Genomic DNA, 17717 nt, shown 5'->3' with positions numbered 1-17717 from the left:
ATCACCAATATTGCAGTTCTGGAATGATATTAAATTAAACCATTAAAATAAATTACAACAAAATTAAAATTCTTTATAAACCTAATGTATTAACATACTACAAAATTCCTGTAAGGTCTTTCCTGAAAAGCTCAGAACCTTTCAAAATACACAGAACTGCTCTCCATTTCCACAATTGTTAATGCCACACTGTTCTGAGAGAACGTGACGAGCTACAATTGCAACCATTAAGCACGTTTTTCAGATGAGAGTAACATTAAGAAACTGTACTGGATCAATAATCTGGACATTTTAGTAAAACTAATTTGGCCAATGCCATATAAAAATTAATAATACTGTTGTATAAAAAAAGCTAAAAAGGATACTCATTATATATACAAACTGTACAAACTGAACCCAACAGCTTGTTAAATGCAGTTTTACAAAAACCAAATATGACAATATATCTGTATATACATTTAAAATAAAGTTATAAACTGTAGTTATGAAAGAATATTAAATCCAAAGATTAAATGAAAAATTTAACCTCCTTTAGAGATTAAGGAACAGTATAAAAATAGACCAGTCTCTGCCTTATGTAAAATTTGATTTAAGGGACCTGTACTAACATAAGATAACCCAGTTCAGCTCTGCCAAGTGCTGAGGTAAAGAGTGTTTTGACCTCTCCTGGCCCCCCTTTGTACAACTGAAGGATAAGAGGCATTCTTCATATGAAAGTGCACATTCCACCATGCAGTGTTAGCGTCAGCTTTCACTCAGGAGACAGAGCAGACAACACTGTTCTTCTGATTTTTTAAAGCCTCCCTTCTTTGAAGTTCCCTGGTAATCCTCCTTCTGATACCTTCTAAATAAAGGTTTCTGTCAAACTGACCAGCACCCAAAGGAATGCTACAAAACAAAAAGGGAAATCATTGCATAAGTATACCATAGAGACACTTGAAGGACTACCTGTATAACCTATAAAACTTGTAACAGGATATATACTTACTTGTCTCTACCTGGCCTCACTTTAACCTGGAAAACAGCATACACAGGTCTGTGATCTGATGTTTTGATTGTAGGGCAGCAGGCATACTTCATAACTTTGATGTCATCTTTCTGTCGACTTCTGTACAAAACTCGATCCTTACAAGAAAAGTAGAGAACAAACTGAGGATGTGAAAAAAATAATGAAGCTGCACATTACAGAATTCATTACAACTACCATACCCATATTTGTTGCATAGTGTGTATTTCATCCTTTTTATCATAAGCAGCTGTAGACAAAGCTGTTCTTGAGTAATTTATTCTAGTAACTATTTAATAAATCAAAGTAACAGCAATCTGGAACATCCATCCATCTTCTGACCGCTTCTTCCAATTGAGGATCGAGGGGGAGCCGGACCCTATTCCTGCAATCAATAGGCGCAAGGCAGAGTACACCCTGGACAGGACACAAGCCATTGCAGGGCAGACAGAAACAAATACAGACACGCACACGCTCATGCTATTTTTTCAAGAAGTCAATTAACCTTCCAGTACTTTTCTGGACTGTGGGAGGAAACCCATGCAAACAGGAGGAGTACATACAAACTCCATGCAGATAGCACCCCAGGACTGGAATTGAACCCTGGGCCCAACCACAGCAAAACTGCAATTCGAATCGCCACCATGCCACCCTAAACCAAACTCTGTTTACAGAAAATATTTTTATTAAAAATAGTTATTTTATTATCCCCTTCAGAAGTTTTTTCAATCAATCAGTTATGTATTAAAATGGGCAAAGTTATATATTACAAAAGCCCATATTCTATATAATGAATTAAACCTATTGCGCAATCTGAAAAAGACAATGACCACCACTTCCTTACCGTGTATGATGGTGTTCTTTGCTTTGCAGTGCTATCATATGTGTCACAACCGATGTCAAACTTGTAAGTTGGGAGAAACTGAATAGGTGCCTCTTCAAAACCTTTGAAAATGGAACCTGTAGCAAAAGAAATAGTATAACTATGAGTAGAAACCTTTTTTTTTTGCCTATTTCTGTTTCTCCAATTTAGTGTTTTACTAAAAGCTATGCTTAACTTCATTTTTTTATTGTTTCATAATAATACAATATTTGCAGGATAAGATAGATGTACAGCATGCAACCACAACAAATTTGTTCTTGAACAATTTCCCAAATCATATATTAATATACAAAGTTGCAGGGGAAGGTTTGAATTATACCCTGACTAGAAACTGGTATTTGTCAGTACCTACAATCTGTTTTTTATCCAAAATAATTGGAGAGTATGTAACCCACCGTCTTTCATTTCTTTGGAGAGCTGATCATACTGCAGTAGTCTGCTCATGTCTGAGCCCAGATCCTGTTTCAGTATTGACTCCACTCCTGTGCGGTCCTCACTCAGTCGGAAATTGAAGTCCCCAAACCAGAAAACCTCATCAAATCGGGTAGTAACGTCAGCTGGAAAATCACCAAAGAGGAGTTATTTCAATTGGCTTTATTTAAGACAAATAGAGCACTGTATGATCCTGATTCATTCTTCTAAAATATACATGTATCTGAAAAAGATAGAATCTTTAGAAATCTTCTTATAATGGCTTTTTCCAACAGCCCTTCAGATGTTAGTTAATATTATGTTATTAATATGCAATATATTTGACATGCTGTACAATACATGCCAAACACAATTAACTACTTAACAAACACAGATAAGCAAAACTCACATGAGCTTGACCGGTAAGGGTTTGTATCAGGCAGGTCTCTAGGAAGTGCTAATGCTTCAATGATCTTGTTGTAGTCTAGAATCCTCTCGTATACTTTGGAGTCTCCAGCTGTAATGCATGAAAGGCACTCACCAAGAATAAGGAATGGAAACTGCTTAAACCATATTTAAGTGTAAGTTTAGCTCTGCTGCTATACAATTTGATTACCAAAAAATCATAGTCACTATATACTTAATTAACTAAAAACTGATTGACAGGCCTTTGGACCATAAGGCTTGTTGATGATTCTAACATCACCTAACATACCACAAATCTGCATGCACTTCATTTATGAACAGCTACAAAACATCTTGTCTTTACACCGCACACAGTCCTACCAGTGCTGCCTGATAATAAAAGTACATTAAACTTACAGGTGAAGTGGGAGGTGATGAAGAGGAAAGATGTGCCAAAAAATGTAAACCCAATTCCTAATGCTCCTTTGGTTTTGATCTGAGAGATGATGCGAGTTGTTACTGTGGCATGTTCAACTTCTATAGAAAAAGCAAACAGCATTTTTAAGAACCACTGGATAAAATAAAAATGTAAGATGTACACATCATTTGCGCCTTGGATTCCTAGGGGTGGTTAAAAACCATCATTCAGCTCACTCCACTTCAAATGAATTCTCAACACAATCTCTACTATCTACTAAAGTACAAGACTTACTGTATGAGAATCAGCTGGTGAACAATTACACTGCACTAATTGACAACAAACTGAGGGGCTAGCTGTACAGAAGTCTGAGTAAATGGATGAACTGTCCATTCAGAAACTAAAACCTCTAAAAGATCATGCTGTCAGGAAGTTGCTACAGTTGCACAGTGCCATTTCTTTTGGCAGATACACATGTATGCTGAACTGAAACTGACATTTCAAGCCCAGACCTGAACAGAACCAGATGAGATCTCTCCTGATGAAAACAGTGAGGTACAGGACACCATGTGCAGCTGCATACAGCATGACATAATAGGGCCCCAGGGTCTCCTGTAGCCGGATTTCCCATTCCCTCCTGAGAAAACAGAATAAATATTTTCTTTACAAACTGCACCACAATGAATATCACAAATAACTTCAAAAAAAGTTTTTGCAACACTAAATAAAACTGAGGTAGACATATTATGTCTTTCTGCACAATAAAGCTGTTTTACGACCTTGTTATACCAAACTTTTATATCTTAATTGGTCTGTATTAATTTAATTAATATTTCAATTAAATTAGGCAGACAAATGAAAAAATGACAAGAAGAGTAATCCTTGCATATGCTAGCTGATAAAATCTAAAATAGGTTTTACCATTTTTTCCAGCAATTAGAAGAAATATTTCTCATATAATGATATCTTCATATTCTGTGGTTAATTCTTCTTAATCTATGCGCTTACTTTGTATGTGAACTTAATGTAATATTTGTAGCCCCGAATGCATTCCATGACTCCACATGATTTAATTGCATAAAACATACAGCACAAATAAAATGCAGGATAGTTTTTACTAAATTGCTGCATAGTAGTTAATTTTGCCTATTGGGTTTCTCTTGCACTGTACCTGTCTGAGCAGCCTTCCTGAACACCAATAAAATAGATGTCTTGGGCAAACTCCGAGTCAGCTGGTAGCAACAGATCATCCAAATTAGCAGGAAGTTCCTAAAGAGCAAAATTAAAACTGTTAACTCTTCAACCTATTCCATTATTAAAGCCGAATGATTCTTGTTCTGTCGTCTGTTTCATGTACTAGCTCACCTTTTTTCCTTGCATGTTCCATGTGGCAATGTATATTCCCACTCTCCTATCAGGGAAATAGCGATCCAACTCTTCAGCTCCAAGAAGTGCACCATGACCAAGAACACTGCCTTCCAGAAAGCTCCTGTGACAGAACCGATCAACCACAAGTAGTAAAGCACAGGAAATCTGATATACACTATTATAAGTAGGGTACAAGTCATTTATTCAACAAGAATAAGAATAATATTAATTAAAATAACCCCAACACCAACTTAAAACAGAAAACATTAGTTGGTGTATATTTTTACAAGGCCTGTATGATTTGCAATTCAGATGTTGCGCTTATACTAAAACACTAAAAACATTTGATCATAAAAACATACATAATAAAGCAACATTTGTAAAGTGTATGACATAATACATTTATTTATGGTCTTGGAATCCAGAAATTCAGGAAACAGATTTTACTCAGGATTGTCATATAAAAACAGTGTGTTTAGCAACGTAACACACGTACCATACTCCCAGTTTCAGAAAACGTTTTTACTGTGTATGAGTAAAACAGTGCTCATCAACATTCCACTCATTTCCACTCTTGAAAAACGTACCCAAGAATTCACTCCAGTTCTCCACTGACCTCTGTTAGTGGAATTAAAGACAGCTGCTGAACAAGCAGCCTTGATCATCCTCACCCTAATGAGATGTTTCTCTAATCTCATGCTCAGTCCCTGAACTCTCTTTACAGCAGTATTATTTAAGAAACTGCACAATTTATAATAAAATAAAACTGCCTCTGTTAGCAATAGCTACACTAGTACATGAAGTACATTCAGATAGGTGATCCTATTTGCTCCAGTTGTATTAAAAAAATACTTTTAATCTGCACACACACAGTACTGTTTGACATGATTTATCCTCACATCCAACTAAAATAAATGAAACCAATATAAGTCAGAGATTTCTGACATTCCACATTTCAGACTAATATTTTGAAGATTTTGATTCTATCAAGTCAAATGCCTTGGAATTCAAACTGAGCTAAATGTTTTAATGCTGTAAAGTTCTCCATCCACACAAAACATACTACCCTCACATTCAAGATATTTGACACCAGTACCTAGTTATTGAACATACAGTCTATAAAAAGATAAATCTAATAAACTGAAAATACATTTTGCTCAAAGAAAGCTATTTCAGCAAGTGTACCATAATATATAGCTGCAGTAGTATAAAAAGAAGAGATACTATGACCTACAAAATGATTTAAAAAACCCAAAACATACCTATTCCGTACATCCTTGGGTCGAATGGGATTTAGCACACTGAGTGTAGACTTCATGGAGCTCAATGAAGTGTTGTCTGACACCATACTGTCCAAGAGCCTGTATTCGCTGAGGCTGCTGTGCTGCCTCTCGTATCCCCTCTTTCCTATCACAGCATAATCCACACAATCCTGATCTATCCTATTAGCTGTCCTTAAGGAAGTGGAAGCCATGTTGACTCCTACGGGGGGTAAAGGTCCAGGATGTTGCAGAGGTGACAGCTTTGTCTTTGAAGACATGATAATCTGGTGTTGGGTGTCCCCCTTAAGGGGAAGAGTGTGACAGGAGGACCTCTTCCCAGGATCAGAATGGCTGCTGCTTATGTTCCTGGATTTATGGAGCAGGAGCTCTCTGGAGCTATTCTGATCACTGCCCAATGATGCCTGCCTGTCCTGAAGAGCAAAGATGCTGTTCAATAAAGAATGGCCAGATTTGTCATCCTGAAGGGAGTCTGTTGAAGACCCAGTCCCCGTTGGGTCAGTTAGACTGTCCTGGCTGGTTCTGAGCTTTCTCCTTCTCAGTTTCTCTTCATTCGAAGCTCTTGTCCCCAGGCTTGATTGCTCAGAAGGCTTTGGAAGAAGGGGTGGTCTTGGTAAACGTGGCCTCTCTTTTGTCATGACCCCACGGTCCGTCTCATCTGGAGGAAACCTCAAGGTTTCATTCAGATACCTGTCACTCATGTATCCTTCTGCATCTGCGTCCTCTTGCTCGCTATTTTCCTTCCTGCCGAACTCTACCTGATCCTCAGCATTCAGTGTCCCCGAGGGATACACACCATTCAGAGGCTGAGACGAGCTACCATTTTGAAGGTTCATTCTCATCTCCTTAACGTTACTGCTCCAGTTATTGGTAACTCAGTCCTGGAGTTCCTGAGACATTTTTGTTGCTTTACTGGGAAAATGTAACATTGTGGAATATTGCTACTACTTTCTTTAAAGAGAAATTTGGATGTTTGAATGGATACCTGACTGCGAAGTCACTTGAGAAAGGTTCTGAATAATTTACACTCAAGCGTTAATTATTAAGAACTTTTACTAAATGGCGTTGGTGAATGTGAATGCAACTTGTGATCATAGTTTCAATTGTTTTAAGCATCTGCTGGTGGCACTCCTAGTTTCAGCGATATGCAGAGATTGTTTATCAAAAAGATCAAAAGCTACACCTGTTGAAAAAAATCAAAAACATTTATCACATTTACCATTGGTTCTAATTTCAAAAACTCCTATAAACTGAAAGAACTGAAAGTTCAGCACATATTGATCCACAATGAGCTTACTAGTACTCTAAGTCATGCTGAAAGCATGCACACTTCCTTGTTTTCTAAACAGTGTTGCTATAGGTATAATCTTACCACACTTCATTAGTGACAGTGATATGTATTTGAAAGAAATGACAAAAGAGTTTCTGCCTATTTAATACAAAACCAATGGCATTTTCTTCTGCATAGGCAGGAGATAATAGCTGATATAACTACCGTAAAAAACATCTTAAAGCCACAAATCCAATACTTTCTTAATGTTCATTAAAGCATGCATTGACTGAAGAGAACACTTTATTCTGATGTTATACAGGTACTCCGGCACCCTGCCCGTTATGATTTCTTACACCAATAACTGCTGAACAGGTCCTGCTTAGGCAACTAAACACTAAACTTTTGCTCTACGAATAAGACCACTGACATTGAAAGGCAGGGGGCTAGCAAAGTCTGCGTCAATGTTACGCTCAATAAAGACTATTCATAGTAAAGCATAAAATCGTCAGTGTTGTTAGCTGTAGATATATACATAATTACAATCTGAAAAATTAAGAATGTTACCAATATTCAAAGATTTATTCTGCTGCCTTTAAATACTATTGCTAAGCTTGGACTAACAATGCAACAAAAAGATACAAGCATCCCACAATTGCTGTTATGCAGCTTAATAATAACGTTGCCACTTTAGGGGTTTTAGTGAAGATGTATTGAAAACATTGTGTACATGCACATTTTCTTATCTAATAAAATTGTATTGAAGATTTCTAAGTAAACGACTTACGCGAACAAAACTGACATAGTAACGAAAACATCGAACTATTAACCCAAACAAAATTTATCGTCGTTTTCAAAATCTTATAATTCAGTTAGATTCCATGTTTCGTCTTCTAATCCATTCAATATAAGTGTAATACAGTGCATAACTAATTCGTTCGATAAACATGAAATACCTTAGGTTGGCTCCCAACACTATGGCAAATTCATCCGCGTACGCTTCCTTAGTAACAGCACCGCTTTGTTACCAACAAGTGAGGCAAACGAGCAAGGGCGATTTTTTCCGGCTACATCCGGTAGGTACGGATCCCACAGCGCCTCGTTCCACGTGGAGGACGTACAGAAAGTTCCCCTCGTACAACAAGCCGATTTTATACGTATTTGCTTGTGTATCTTCGATTTCTGCTGGCAAAAATGTGTGAACTACCGATAAAAGTCTTTGCTATCTCTAATTGAGAAATGCATGTACAAGACCCGGTTAACAACTCTATTTAAAGCCCACTGTATTTTAACACTTCTAAAACTTGGTAGTTAGTATAAGAATAACATTTAGCGTTATTAAAAGTTATGTGAGATTTCCTCGTCTTAATAGATTTCACTTAGATGGATGTTTGAGGATTTATGAGGGCTGATATTCACTGTTGGTCTAGCTACAGTTTATTTTTGCATATCTATAATCTACGGTATGGCATCCCCACTATATGAAAGGCATAGCTTTTTTTCCCACCATTCTTCTTTAAAGTGCCCCCGTAATTCAACTGGTAAAGGATTTTCTCACTCTCCTGCCTGATCTGTTGTGCAGTGGGACTGGTGTGACACCCAGGTTTGTGCTGCAAGTCAACTGTGATTTAAGTGGGTCTCCTCCTATATGTAAAGAACTTTGGGATGAAAAACGCTAAATACATGCAACACATTAGTTGAAAGATGAGAAATATTGAACTTTTCAAATGATATTAGTGTTAAATGTTTTGCTATTTACATTTGTATCAATAAATCTGTAAATCTGATATAATAAAAAAAATGTTCATTGGTTGAATATAGAAGGATGAACCCAGAGCTCAGACCTTTTGAGTACTTGAATGACACTCATTGTATTTAAACTGCGGGAACAATTTAGAAACTGTTTAAAATGTTTCACTGGGCATAAGTGTTGATATGTTAAGGGGAAATTAAGGGGATTATGGGGAAATTGGGTATGTGGAATCATAAAACAATCACACACATTTCAAAGTGCTCCAGAGCGCAAAATATTTTTATTTTTTTTGTTAAGAATCTTACAGTGTCAAATTCTAACACCTTTAGGAAAAATAAGAGCTCCCTTTCAATGAAGGAAGCCTTCTGAATTAAAAGTATTCAGCAGTCTACATGGAAATACAGCTTCAGGAACTACATCAAAGCAAGGGCCGGGATACATTAAGAAAGACAGGAGAGAAAAAAAAATCACAAAGATGGAGAGACTGAGGTCAGAGCAAAATCAGTCTTTTTTCCCCTCAATAATCCTGAAACCATCCTTTCAGATGCCTGAACACTTGTTACAAACAATGGTCATAATGACCTCCAAACTGTGGACTATCTATAGGTTTTAAACTGTGAGATGAGGTTAAATTAGAAACAAGTTAATTGTGTAGCACACTGACTACAGGCCATAAATACAATCTAAATCAGATATACAAATATTTGGAAAGATTTCTGACAGTGAAAAATGGTTTCTCAATGTCAAGTTTTGATGTCAGCTCTCTAAACAGCACTTACCAGTATTTTGTAGGGCCTTTTATTACTTTTAGTCATGGTAAAAGTTATTTTAATTAAGACCTTGGTTAATCATAGCATATGTGTAGGGCTAAAAGTTAAATAACATTCCAAACACTCCTTAAGTGGTAAACACCAATAAAGTTTGTTCAATCTGCTGTCATGCTGTATCCCCTCCTAAAAATATTTAATCACAACTCCTTGACAGAAAGCTGATATAATATTGCACTTAAAGAAAATCACACTGTTCATTCTCCATTAGATACCTATATTCTTTAACTGTTTAACTGCTTTTTTTACTTACAGCAGATTCTCAAAGAAACTATATAGTGGATTAATAAAAGCAGGCCTTATGTTTTTAAGCAGGTTTTATTCACAAGATTTCATTCTAGTCACAGTTTCAGCACTTGGGTTTGAAATAGGGACTTATAGTATCCATTTATCTGTTTTGAAAGGATACAAGACAAAGCTCCTGTGTTGTTCAAACTTGCGTTAACAAGGTTCGATTTTAATTTTTCAACGGCTAAAAATAAAAAGCTCTTACATTAAAATGCCTTTTGATCCTCACTCAGTTATGGTGAGAAAAAACACCAAATTATTCTGTAGACTGAGGTCTTCACTACCACCACCAAACGTAAGATCTTCATTTGTTTCTTCATTGTCTTTCATACTGCCTGTTATTGAGCAGATCAATAAGGAACAGTGACATTCACATTAAATATTTTATTTTCTCAATGTGATTCTGAATTAAATACTGAAATACATAGATTAAGCTTCCTTTCACAATAACAGAATGAATTTTAGTTCCCAACTATTTAATATTCACACTACAAATCATTGAAATCAATGTTTCTCAAATCTTGGACTGTTGAGCATCATGGATTAGGGAAGTGGAGGAATCAACACCAAAAATAAATAATACTTCTAATAAAAGTGGGCTACATTCGGGCTGTTTTTCAAATAGAACTTAGACTGCACCACAGTAGGCAGAATCTCCACTGCTTGTTGAAGGAAAGGTCTCCTTTAGTACAGCAGTTTTTGCCAATCTTACATTTATTCCTTATCAATTCACACCTGGTGTCTAAATAATAGGCCATATTAAATACCCAGATGAGCAGTTAAGTTCAATGGTTAGCCTACAATGGCACGACTGCTAAAAAAAAGGCACCTTCAATTTCTCCAAACAGCAAGCTTATGTGTTTAAACAAACACAGCATGTGATGATCTAATAAAACCTTTCCAGCCTGGAAGAAGTCACTAGCCTAAGAATCATGACGGAAAATTTACAGAGACTCACATCATTCTCTTTAGCCCTACTCAGAGCTGCCACCCCCAAATGGGCCAGTACAGCACACTTCATGAGAGCAGGGATATTTCTAAATACAAGCATGAACATTTTCCATGAATTCTGAATGCTAAAAATAAATTAAGAGATGTGATATGACTACTGCTAATGCAATACAGAGTGAATCTGGACAATTGGCAGTGAAATGAAAAATGGTTGTATACTTATATGAGTTTCCCTAATTACATAGCAGGAATGAATGTCACGATGCCTTATTGTCTGCCTGTAGCACTACATATGTTTTTCATTTGGTGGGACTGGGCTCTACTTCAGTACTGGGTACTTCCTCTGGCCGAACTTCCCCGTCCTCGCTCCTCCCGAAGGTGCAGTTGGCTACCAAAGAAGCAGATTAAAAAAATAAACATCAGATTCCGGTCACTGGACTGAGCTGAAGTGCACATAGATAAAATGTGTGACCCTCTTCCTTTAAGAATATACAGAAGTATAGAAATGAGAACCGACCCTCTGGCTCTCCATACTTATGTGGTTCCTAGAAGGATCTTGTCCAAGTATTGTATCTCAGGAAAAAAAAAAATCAACAACATGGGTGGTTTGGTTTCAGACCCCCTCAACCTGGACTGAAACACCTGTCCTCACTTCCACATTTAGTATAATAATCAATGTTTATATATCAATGCCTTCTCCAAATGTACCAAACAACGATTCTTCATGGCAAGCACTGAGTGGAATGAAGTGCCAGTGTATCTGATTGGGACTGTACAAAGAAAACTTATGAGCACCAAAGCTATAACAGACATATAAAAAGTAATCTGTTTGAGATACTTGTCAAATAACTTTGAAATAAGATACATACCAGCTTGATTCTGCTAGAATTTTACTTCAAAAAACACCATTTTCAGGTGACTATTTCTGAGTTAGGGTTACAATAAAGATTTGTGAGTGCTATAATGTTAAAAAATATCCACAAATCTGGTGTCCTTGTATGCCAATTTGAAATGAGGTCAATGAAAAAAAACTGTAGAAGTGTAACAAGGTATGTAAACCAACAGAGCTAAAAGTTTCCTTGTGAGTTGTAGAATCAGTTCCAGTTCCTGAAAATTACAGATGACATGTCTAGGCTAGGCTACATAGCAGCCAGAAAACAACTGGATGCAAAGTGCTCCTGTCATTAGACATGGAACTGTTCCTTACCTGTGCAAACTGAGAGGGGTTATAGAAAGCCACACCTCCAGCTATCGGACCCTCTTGAACATGTGGTTGATTAGGGGCCTACAAGAGATAGGATGAGTTAACTAGGCTGCTGTTTTTTTTGGAAAAACATGATTTATTCCATGGGTGTTTAAAGTAAATGGTATAAATGGTAGCAGTACAGAACAAAAGCTGTTACGCTTGACTAATTAAAGCCCAAGACTGAACAGCAGACAGATACGTTTCCACTTTTGATTTGAACCTTTTTCTTATCCATGGAATAAATGAAGAGCAGTGTTAGTGACACAGGTGACCTCACCTCATTTGCAGGCGATGAAAACAGGTGTTCTTGACTCTTTCCAGAAGTGAGATTAAACTTTTTTTCAGCACATTGCATTAAACTTTTTTTTTTGTTACTGTAAACCAAATCTATCGTAATGATGACAAACGATGAACATCTGTTTATGGAAAGTGTTTTTGTCTCTCCTTCTGAGCCAGTTGATACTCGTTAATGGCAAAGCATGCAGAGCAGGGGTAGGGTTAAATGGTTATTGGAAGCACAGCGGCTCAGTCTTACAAACAGTGCTGCATTCACACCAAGGAACAGTGACAGCTCTTTGCCTTCAGCATTGGGATAACTCCAATTGCAAACTGGCAAAGCGCATGACATACAACAAGAAAAGGCGCTGCAAGATTGCATCACTGATGTCCAAAAAAACAAGCATCTGGTTTACAAAATTAGACTAACTTGGTCCACTATACTAATTATAGGACTACCCAATCAATATGAATACAACTGCAAAATATAAGTTTATAAAAATGCAGAATGTTCTAAGATCACATTCTAAGCGAGAAAGAGCAGTTGACTGAAATAATTCAATGAAGGGCTGGCTCTTATTGTCACTGAAGAAAATCGGCTAATGCAATGCTAAAGGCAGAGGCTGCGGACTCTGTGACACGAGTATGTGCAAAATAAGCGTGCAACAGCGAAATGCCAGCTATAGGTACCTGGTTTAAATGCTGGCTCACTTCACGAGATAAAGAACTCATTGAGCTAGAACGCGAGAGCTACAAAACAGCAAAACAAACATACAAACGAGATGAACCTAAAGAATTCCACATGCATGTCACGGCCAAAAGCCTCTAGTATTGAGAAAATTCTTCAATTAAATTTCAATTCAGCATTTTTAAATGCCAGGAGAGCAATAAGAGTAATTGTGGTTTAGTAAAAACCACAAAGCATGACACCATTCACATTATTCGTTTTTAATTGGGTTAATATTACACAGTTTTTTATTTTTTTCTAATTCAAATAAAATTCTAGGAATTATTCCATTTCAATTTTTTTAGACCTGGCACTTAAACTTTTACCATGCTCCCATTATTAGTTTAAGTTAATTATCATAGTACTCCCAGATACATTCTCACGCACACCAAGCATTTTTGGCCTCTAAGCAGATTTTATCGATATGTTCTGCAATCACAGTTGATTTACAGTTCTAATTTACAGCAACATCAATCTACATGAATTAACAATTTTAAAAACTCCAGACACACCAATAGTGTGACAAAGGTTAAATGTCTCATGCAAATGAAGTTACTGGATCTATTTTTGAAACCTTTTGCTGGGAAACGCCTGTCAGAATTAGACCCTGTTATGGTGAGGAAATGGGGAGGGTGAGTGGGTAAAAAGACTTGTCTGCAATGTCAGCGGTTATTCCTACCTCCCCTGCCTGTGTTGCGTCTGTATTTGACGTTCCTTCTGTGCTGGGAGTAAACAATCCCGGGTTATAAAACTGTAGGAAAAACAAAAATACGTGACCACTAGAATTTGTCACTTTCATAACACATTTAGCCTTACTTAATCCCTCACTCTAAAGAACTCTTATGTTCTAAAGAGCAGAGGATATTGCCAATGCTTTTTTGGGGAATCCCCTCATATTACTTATTGAACAAATGTGGGATTATCAATGATACAAATCGGCTTAAAGCTCTACCAATCCTGTATTGTACATGGAAAATGAAGACTTGCAAACACACTCAGCTTTTAGAGCTTTTCACCTTTGGACATACTGCAAGCTCCAAAATGTCTTTAAGGAGAGTGCGCTCTGATTGGAAGAACAACATGTCTGTCGCTAGAAGTTTGCTGGCACCTATCGAGACACAGTCTTGAGTAAGGCTGAGAAGACCTACAACTGACAAAGACCCAATTTTACCTCAGAACCACTGCAGTATTGCAACTTATACTCATCAAAAGCCTCCATTCTCCCAGATGGAACAGATCTTGACTAGAAACTAGAAACTGTTAATAATCTCTTACTTGAATAGGTCTTTCTGACACATGTATACCAAAATGTCCAATGCAATTTAAATCCTTGCAAGATCTTGCCCAACATGTTGTTTATACCATTACACAATACTTGCTTAATGCAATCACTTAGTCATCTGTTTCCTCTACCCTTCTCTTCCCTTTCAAATTCTAGCTACAAGTGGAACTTATCAACTTTTTAATTTTATACAGTTCAAGAAAATCTTACAAAAAAGTAAGAAAGCAAGCCACTTAAAGTATATGAAGTAAGCCAATTGACTTTATGTGCTTCTAAAGAAATGTGTAGATCTAGACTAAAATCAAGAACAGGAAAATGCATGTGTTAGTCGTGCAGGTGCTGAACAATTGTTAGAAGCTGTGGCTAGGCTTCGCATACTCCTGCAGAACATCACAGAACATGGAAACTTGTTTATTAAAATAAAAATTAATAAGATTATCAGGGATCCTTCACAAAATGCCGGGATGAACTTTTCCTATCAATTAACTATACTAGCTACATAGATCAAATAGGCTCGCCTCCTTTAGTGGGCAACCCTTCTAATGTTCTTACTTAAAAGCTCCTTTCTATGAGACCTTTAAGAATTGGCAATGGATCTGGAAGCAGCTTTGATGATGTACTCACACACTCTGGGTCATACCTGAGGCTGGGAGCTTGTATCCGAGATGGTCTGCCCTGTGTTCTGCTCCGTTTCTGGTACACTGCCTTCTGTAGGCTGCTGACTGTCTGCAGATGCTGGAAAAAAAACATTTCAAGTGATATTTAAAACATATATTGCTTGATAAATATCCAGATTTTCTATTATAATAACAGAACAGCAATTGTACCTACTTATATCTTGGGTATACAGTATATTATTTAAGTTCAAATAGGCAGCTGCATTAGCATGAGCAGACTGCAAAGGAAAAAGTAAAGGTTTAATCCATGCTGAAAAAAAGAGACGGTTTAGCTGTGGAGCCTTCTTCAGGTGTGACACTTTGTGTCTTTTTTTCAGCTTGAAAGAAACCTTTTCTTATTCCTTTGCAGTATATTATTTATAGAATTTGGCTGACGGTTTTATCCAAAATGATTTACATGTGCACAGATTTATACAGCTGCGTATTTTACTGGCATAATTTAAGCAAAACATCTATCTCAAGGGTACAACAGCAGTGTCTCACCTGGGATTTGAACCCTCAACCTTCCAGTTACAGGTTCAGATCCCTGAGCGCAGTTCCACACTGCTGCCCTTGTGTATGTAAAGGATGAAGGAATAAGACGTCTGGCTTGAACACAAAATGAGGATGAAAACCACCATTCACTTCCCTTCCCTCTGAACAGACGAAACCTAATGATCTACCTAATTAGCAATAAGGTATTACAGGATTCAACAGATCATGTGAACACAACGCAGTTTTAATTTTCTTTGTTGAATAGGTACAGACCTGAAGTTGGTATAAACAGGTTAGTGGGAATGGGCATTGGAGCCAAAGGTGCAAACAGATCTGCAGGGATGGGACTGGGCTTGGGCCCTCCGGGATTCAGAACGTCAACGTACCGGCTCCTGGTTCCTGGAAGACAAACAGAAGCATTGCTTTTCTCAGAAGCCACTTTCAACTCAGTTAAACCGGCTATTTTCACAAACTCTGCACATCTTAGGGATATTACAAAAGAGTTTCCACATATCGCTAAACTTCTGTTTTCCCAACATCTTAACCCTGTGGTCATTAAAAATCCCAGGGCATTTCTCAAAAAAAGTAGGGATGTTAACCTTTGTGTCCTGGCCAAATTTCCCCCTGGCTTTTACCAATCTTGGCCTCCTAATAACCCCATCTATGAACTGGTTGCATCACTCTGTTCTCCTCCCCACGGAGAGCTGGTGTGTGGTGAGCATTCTGGTGCACTTTGGCTGCCGTCACATCGTCCAGGTGGGGCTGCACCACCTGGTGGTGGTGGGGAGTCCCTATTACCTGTAAATCACTTTAAGAGGAGTGTTCGGAAAAGTGCTATGTAAGTTTAAAGAATCATTATTTCTCAAGCTTATTAAAAGGAGAGACTGGTTCTAGCCTAATTTACAGAGATCTTCAGTCAACCAGGTTAAAAGATGCATTCCTGCATTTTGAAGATCCACTTAACTGAAAGGATTTGAATTTGAAACAACATGATGACTTTTCAAGCAAAGGCATTTAAACTCAAAGTACTCTGAACAGATCAAAACTCACCAGCTTTTCTTGAGAAAATATTGACTGGGGGGGCCCCACTGGGTGGGCCAGCAGTCGCTCCAGGCCTCTGCTGAGGGGTCAATTTTGGAAAGCTTGTGGGAGGAGGGGGAGGAGGCTTGCTCTGGTAAAACAAAAATATTAATGATTTTAGATCATTTCAAAGTCCTCGGCTTTCTCAATTATAAAGTTTTCTAACGAAGAGTAAAAAAAGGAAATAGTGACTCATTTCAATCCTACTACTGCAAAACAGCATCTGCTGTGGGAAAAAAAATGTACATTTCCTTATTGCAAAGTCATTTTTTTTGCAAACAGCATTGTTTTGACTTCCATATATACCCAATGGAGTTTAAAAGAATTCCATTTGTAACATTAGGACAATAAATGTGTCATGATTCTTAAACCTGGAAGTCATATGGATGTAACTAAGAACCTAACTTTGTCTGAACTCAAGTATCCACAAACAAAAAGGAGGCTAAATTATAAGAAAAACAGAACCAATGAACAGAAAAGACAGATAAATATTACTATACCTCCTCTTCTGGTTCGTCAAGATTAACCCATCGTTTTTTATTCTCATCCCATACAATCTGAAGCAAAACAAAAAATAGGTAAGAAACGTAAGTGTCTACCATGGCCATAAGATAAACTGAACTTTTAGTAAACATTCAATATGAAACCAATATATCATATCCCAAGATGCATCTTGAGAAAGTAAAATTAATCATGGCAAGTTTAGCCATTTCTTATCCAAGGAGAATGACCGATTCAGGACTTTGCATTGGTCCAGTGCAGAAAAACCCCACTCAAATTCATTACCGACTTGTTCTTGTCATCTGGTAGGTAGGCCTCATTCCTCTTGCGGTACAGCCAGTTCAGCCACCCTCCTGCTCCTCCTCCCTGTGTAAACAAGGTTAGATTAGTGAAGTAATGCACCCAACATTATCATCAACATTTTGCACGTCATTCCATGTTCATACATATGGAAACAACAAAGGACTCCATAAAAGCTTTTCACTTTTTCACATTTTTTTTTCCATTTCACACTGTAATGACTTAACTAAATGAAAAAGACTGACAAGAATTCACTGCCCTTTCATTGAAGTTAAAAGGCTGCACCAACGAAGG

General features: G+C 37.4%; 2 protein-coding genes across 7 annotated transcripts in view; both read right to left on the bottom strand.

The window, feature by feature from the left end:
* Positions 1–69: 69 nt before the first annotated feature.
* Positions 70–8100, bottom strand: inpp5e (inositol polyphosphate-5-phosphatase E). 2 transcript variants are annotated; one of them, XM_088614578.1, is made up of 11 exons: positions 7998–8100; positions 5754–6954; positions 4489–4612; positions 4295–4392; positions 3636–3760; positions 3123–3242; positions 2710–2817; positions 2285–2446; positions 1851–1966; positions 989–1149; positions 70–888 (listed from the first exon to the last, which is right to left on the bottom strand). In XM_088614578.1, exons 2-11 carry the CDS (start codon positions 6611–6613, stop codon positions 756–758), a joined length of 2007 nt encoding a protein of 668 aa, XP_088470704.1. In that variant the 5' UTR covers positions 6614–6954; positions 7998–8100; the 3' UTR covers positions 70–755. The 2 variants fall into 2 exon arrangements, with proteins under 2 accessions (XP_088470704.1, XP_088470705.1); XM_088614579.1 differs by having other exon boundaries at positions 989–1125.
* Positions 8101–9044: 944 nt separating this feature from the next.
* Positions 9045–17717, bottom strand: part of sec16a (SEC16 homolog A, endoplasmic reticulum export factor) — a 33290-nt gene continuing 24617 nt past the window's right edge. For 2 of the 5 annotated variants that reach the window (XM_088614561.1, XM_088614562.1), the window contains 9 exons: positions 17409–17489; positions 17123–17179; positions 16593–16713; positions 15816–15941; positions 15032–15126; positions 13789–13860; positions 13073–13132; positions 12068–12145; positions 9045–11248 (listed from right to left, as the gene is read on the bottom strand). In XM_088614561.1, the coding sequence (XP_088470687.1) occupies positions 11180–11248; positions 12068–12145; positions 13073–13132; positions 13789–13860; positions 15032–15126; positions 15816–15941; positions 16593–16713; positions 17123–17179; positions 17409–17489 (759 nt within the window). In that variant the 3' untranslated portion in view covers positions 9045–11179. The remainder of the gene's footprint in view (positions 11249–12067; positions 12146–13072; positions 13133–13788; positions 13861–15031; positions 15127–15815; positions 15942–16592; positions 16714–17122; positions 17180–17408; positions 17490–17717) is intronic. The other 3 variants (XR_015928787.1, XM_088614563.1, XM_088614564.1) reach the window with 3 other exon arrangements.

Source organism: Lepisosteus platostomus, chromosome 21 (genome assembly GCF_059453375.1).
Source record: "Lepisosteus platostomus isolate fLepPlt1 chromosome 21, fLepPlt1.hap1, whole genome shotgun sequence".
In the NCBI taxonomy this organism is placed as follows: Eukaryota; Metazoa; Chordata; class Actinopteri; order Semionotiformes; family Lepisosteidae; genus Lepisosteus; species Lepisosteus platostomus.
This window is presented reverse-complemented; position numbering and strand designations above follow the sequence as displayed.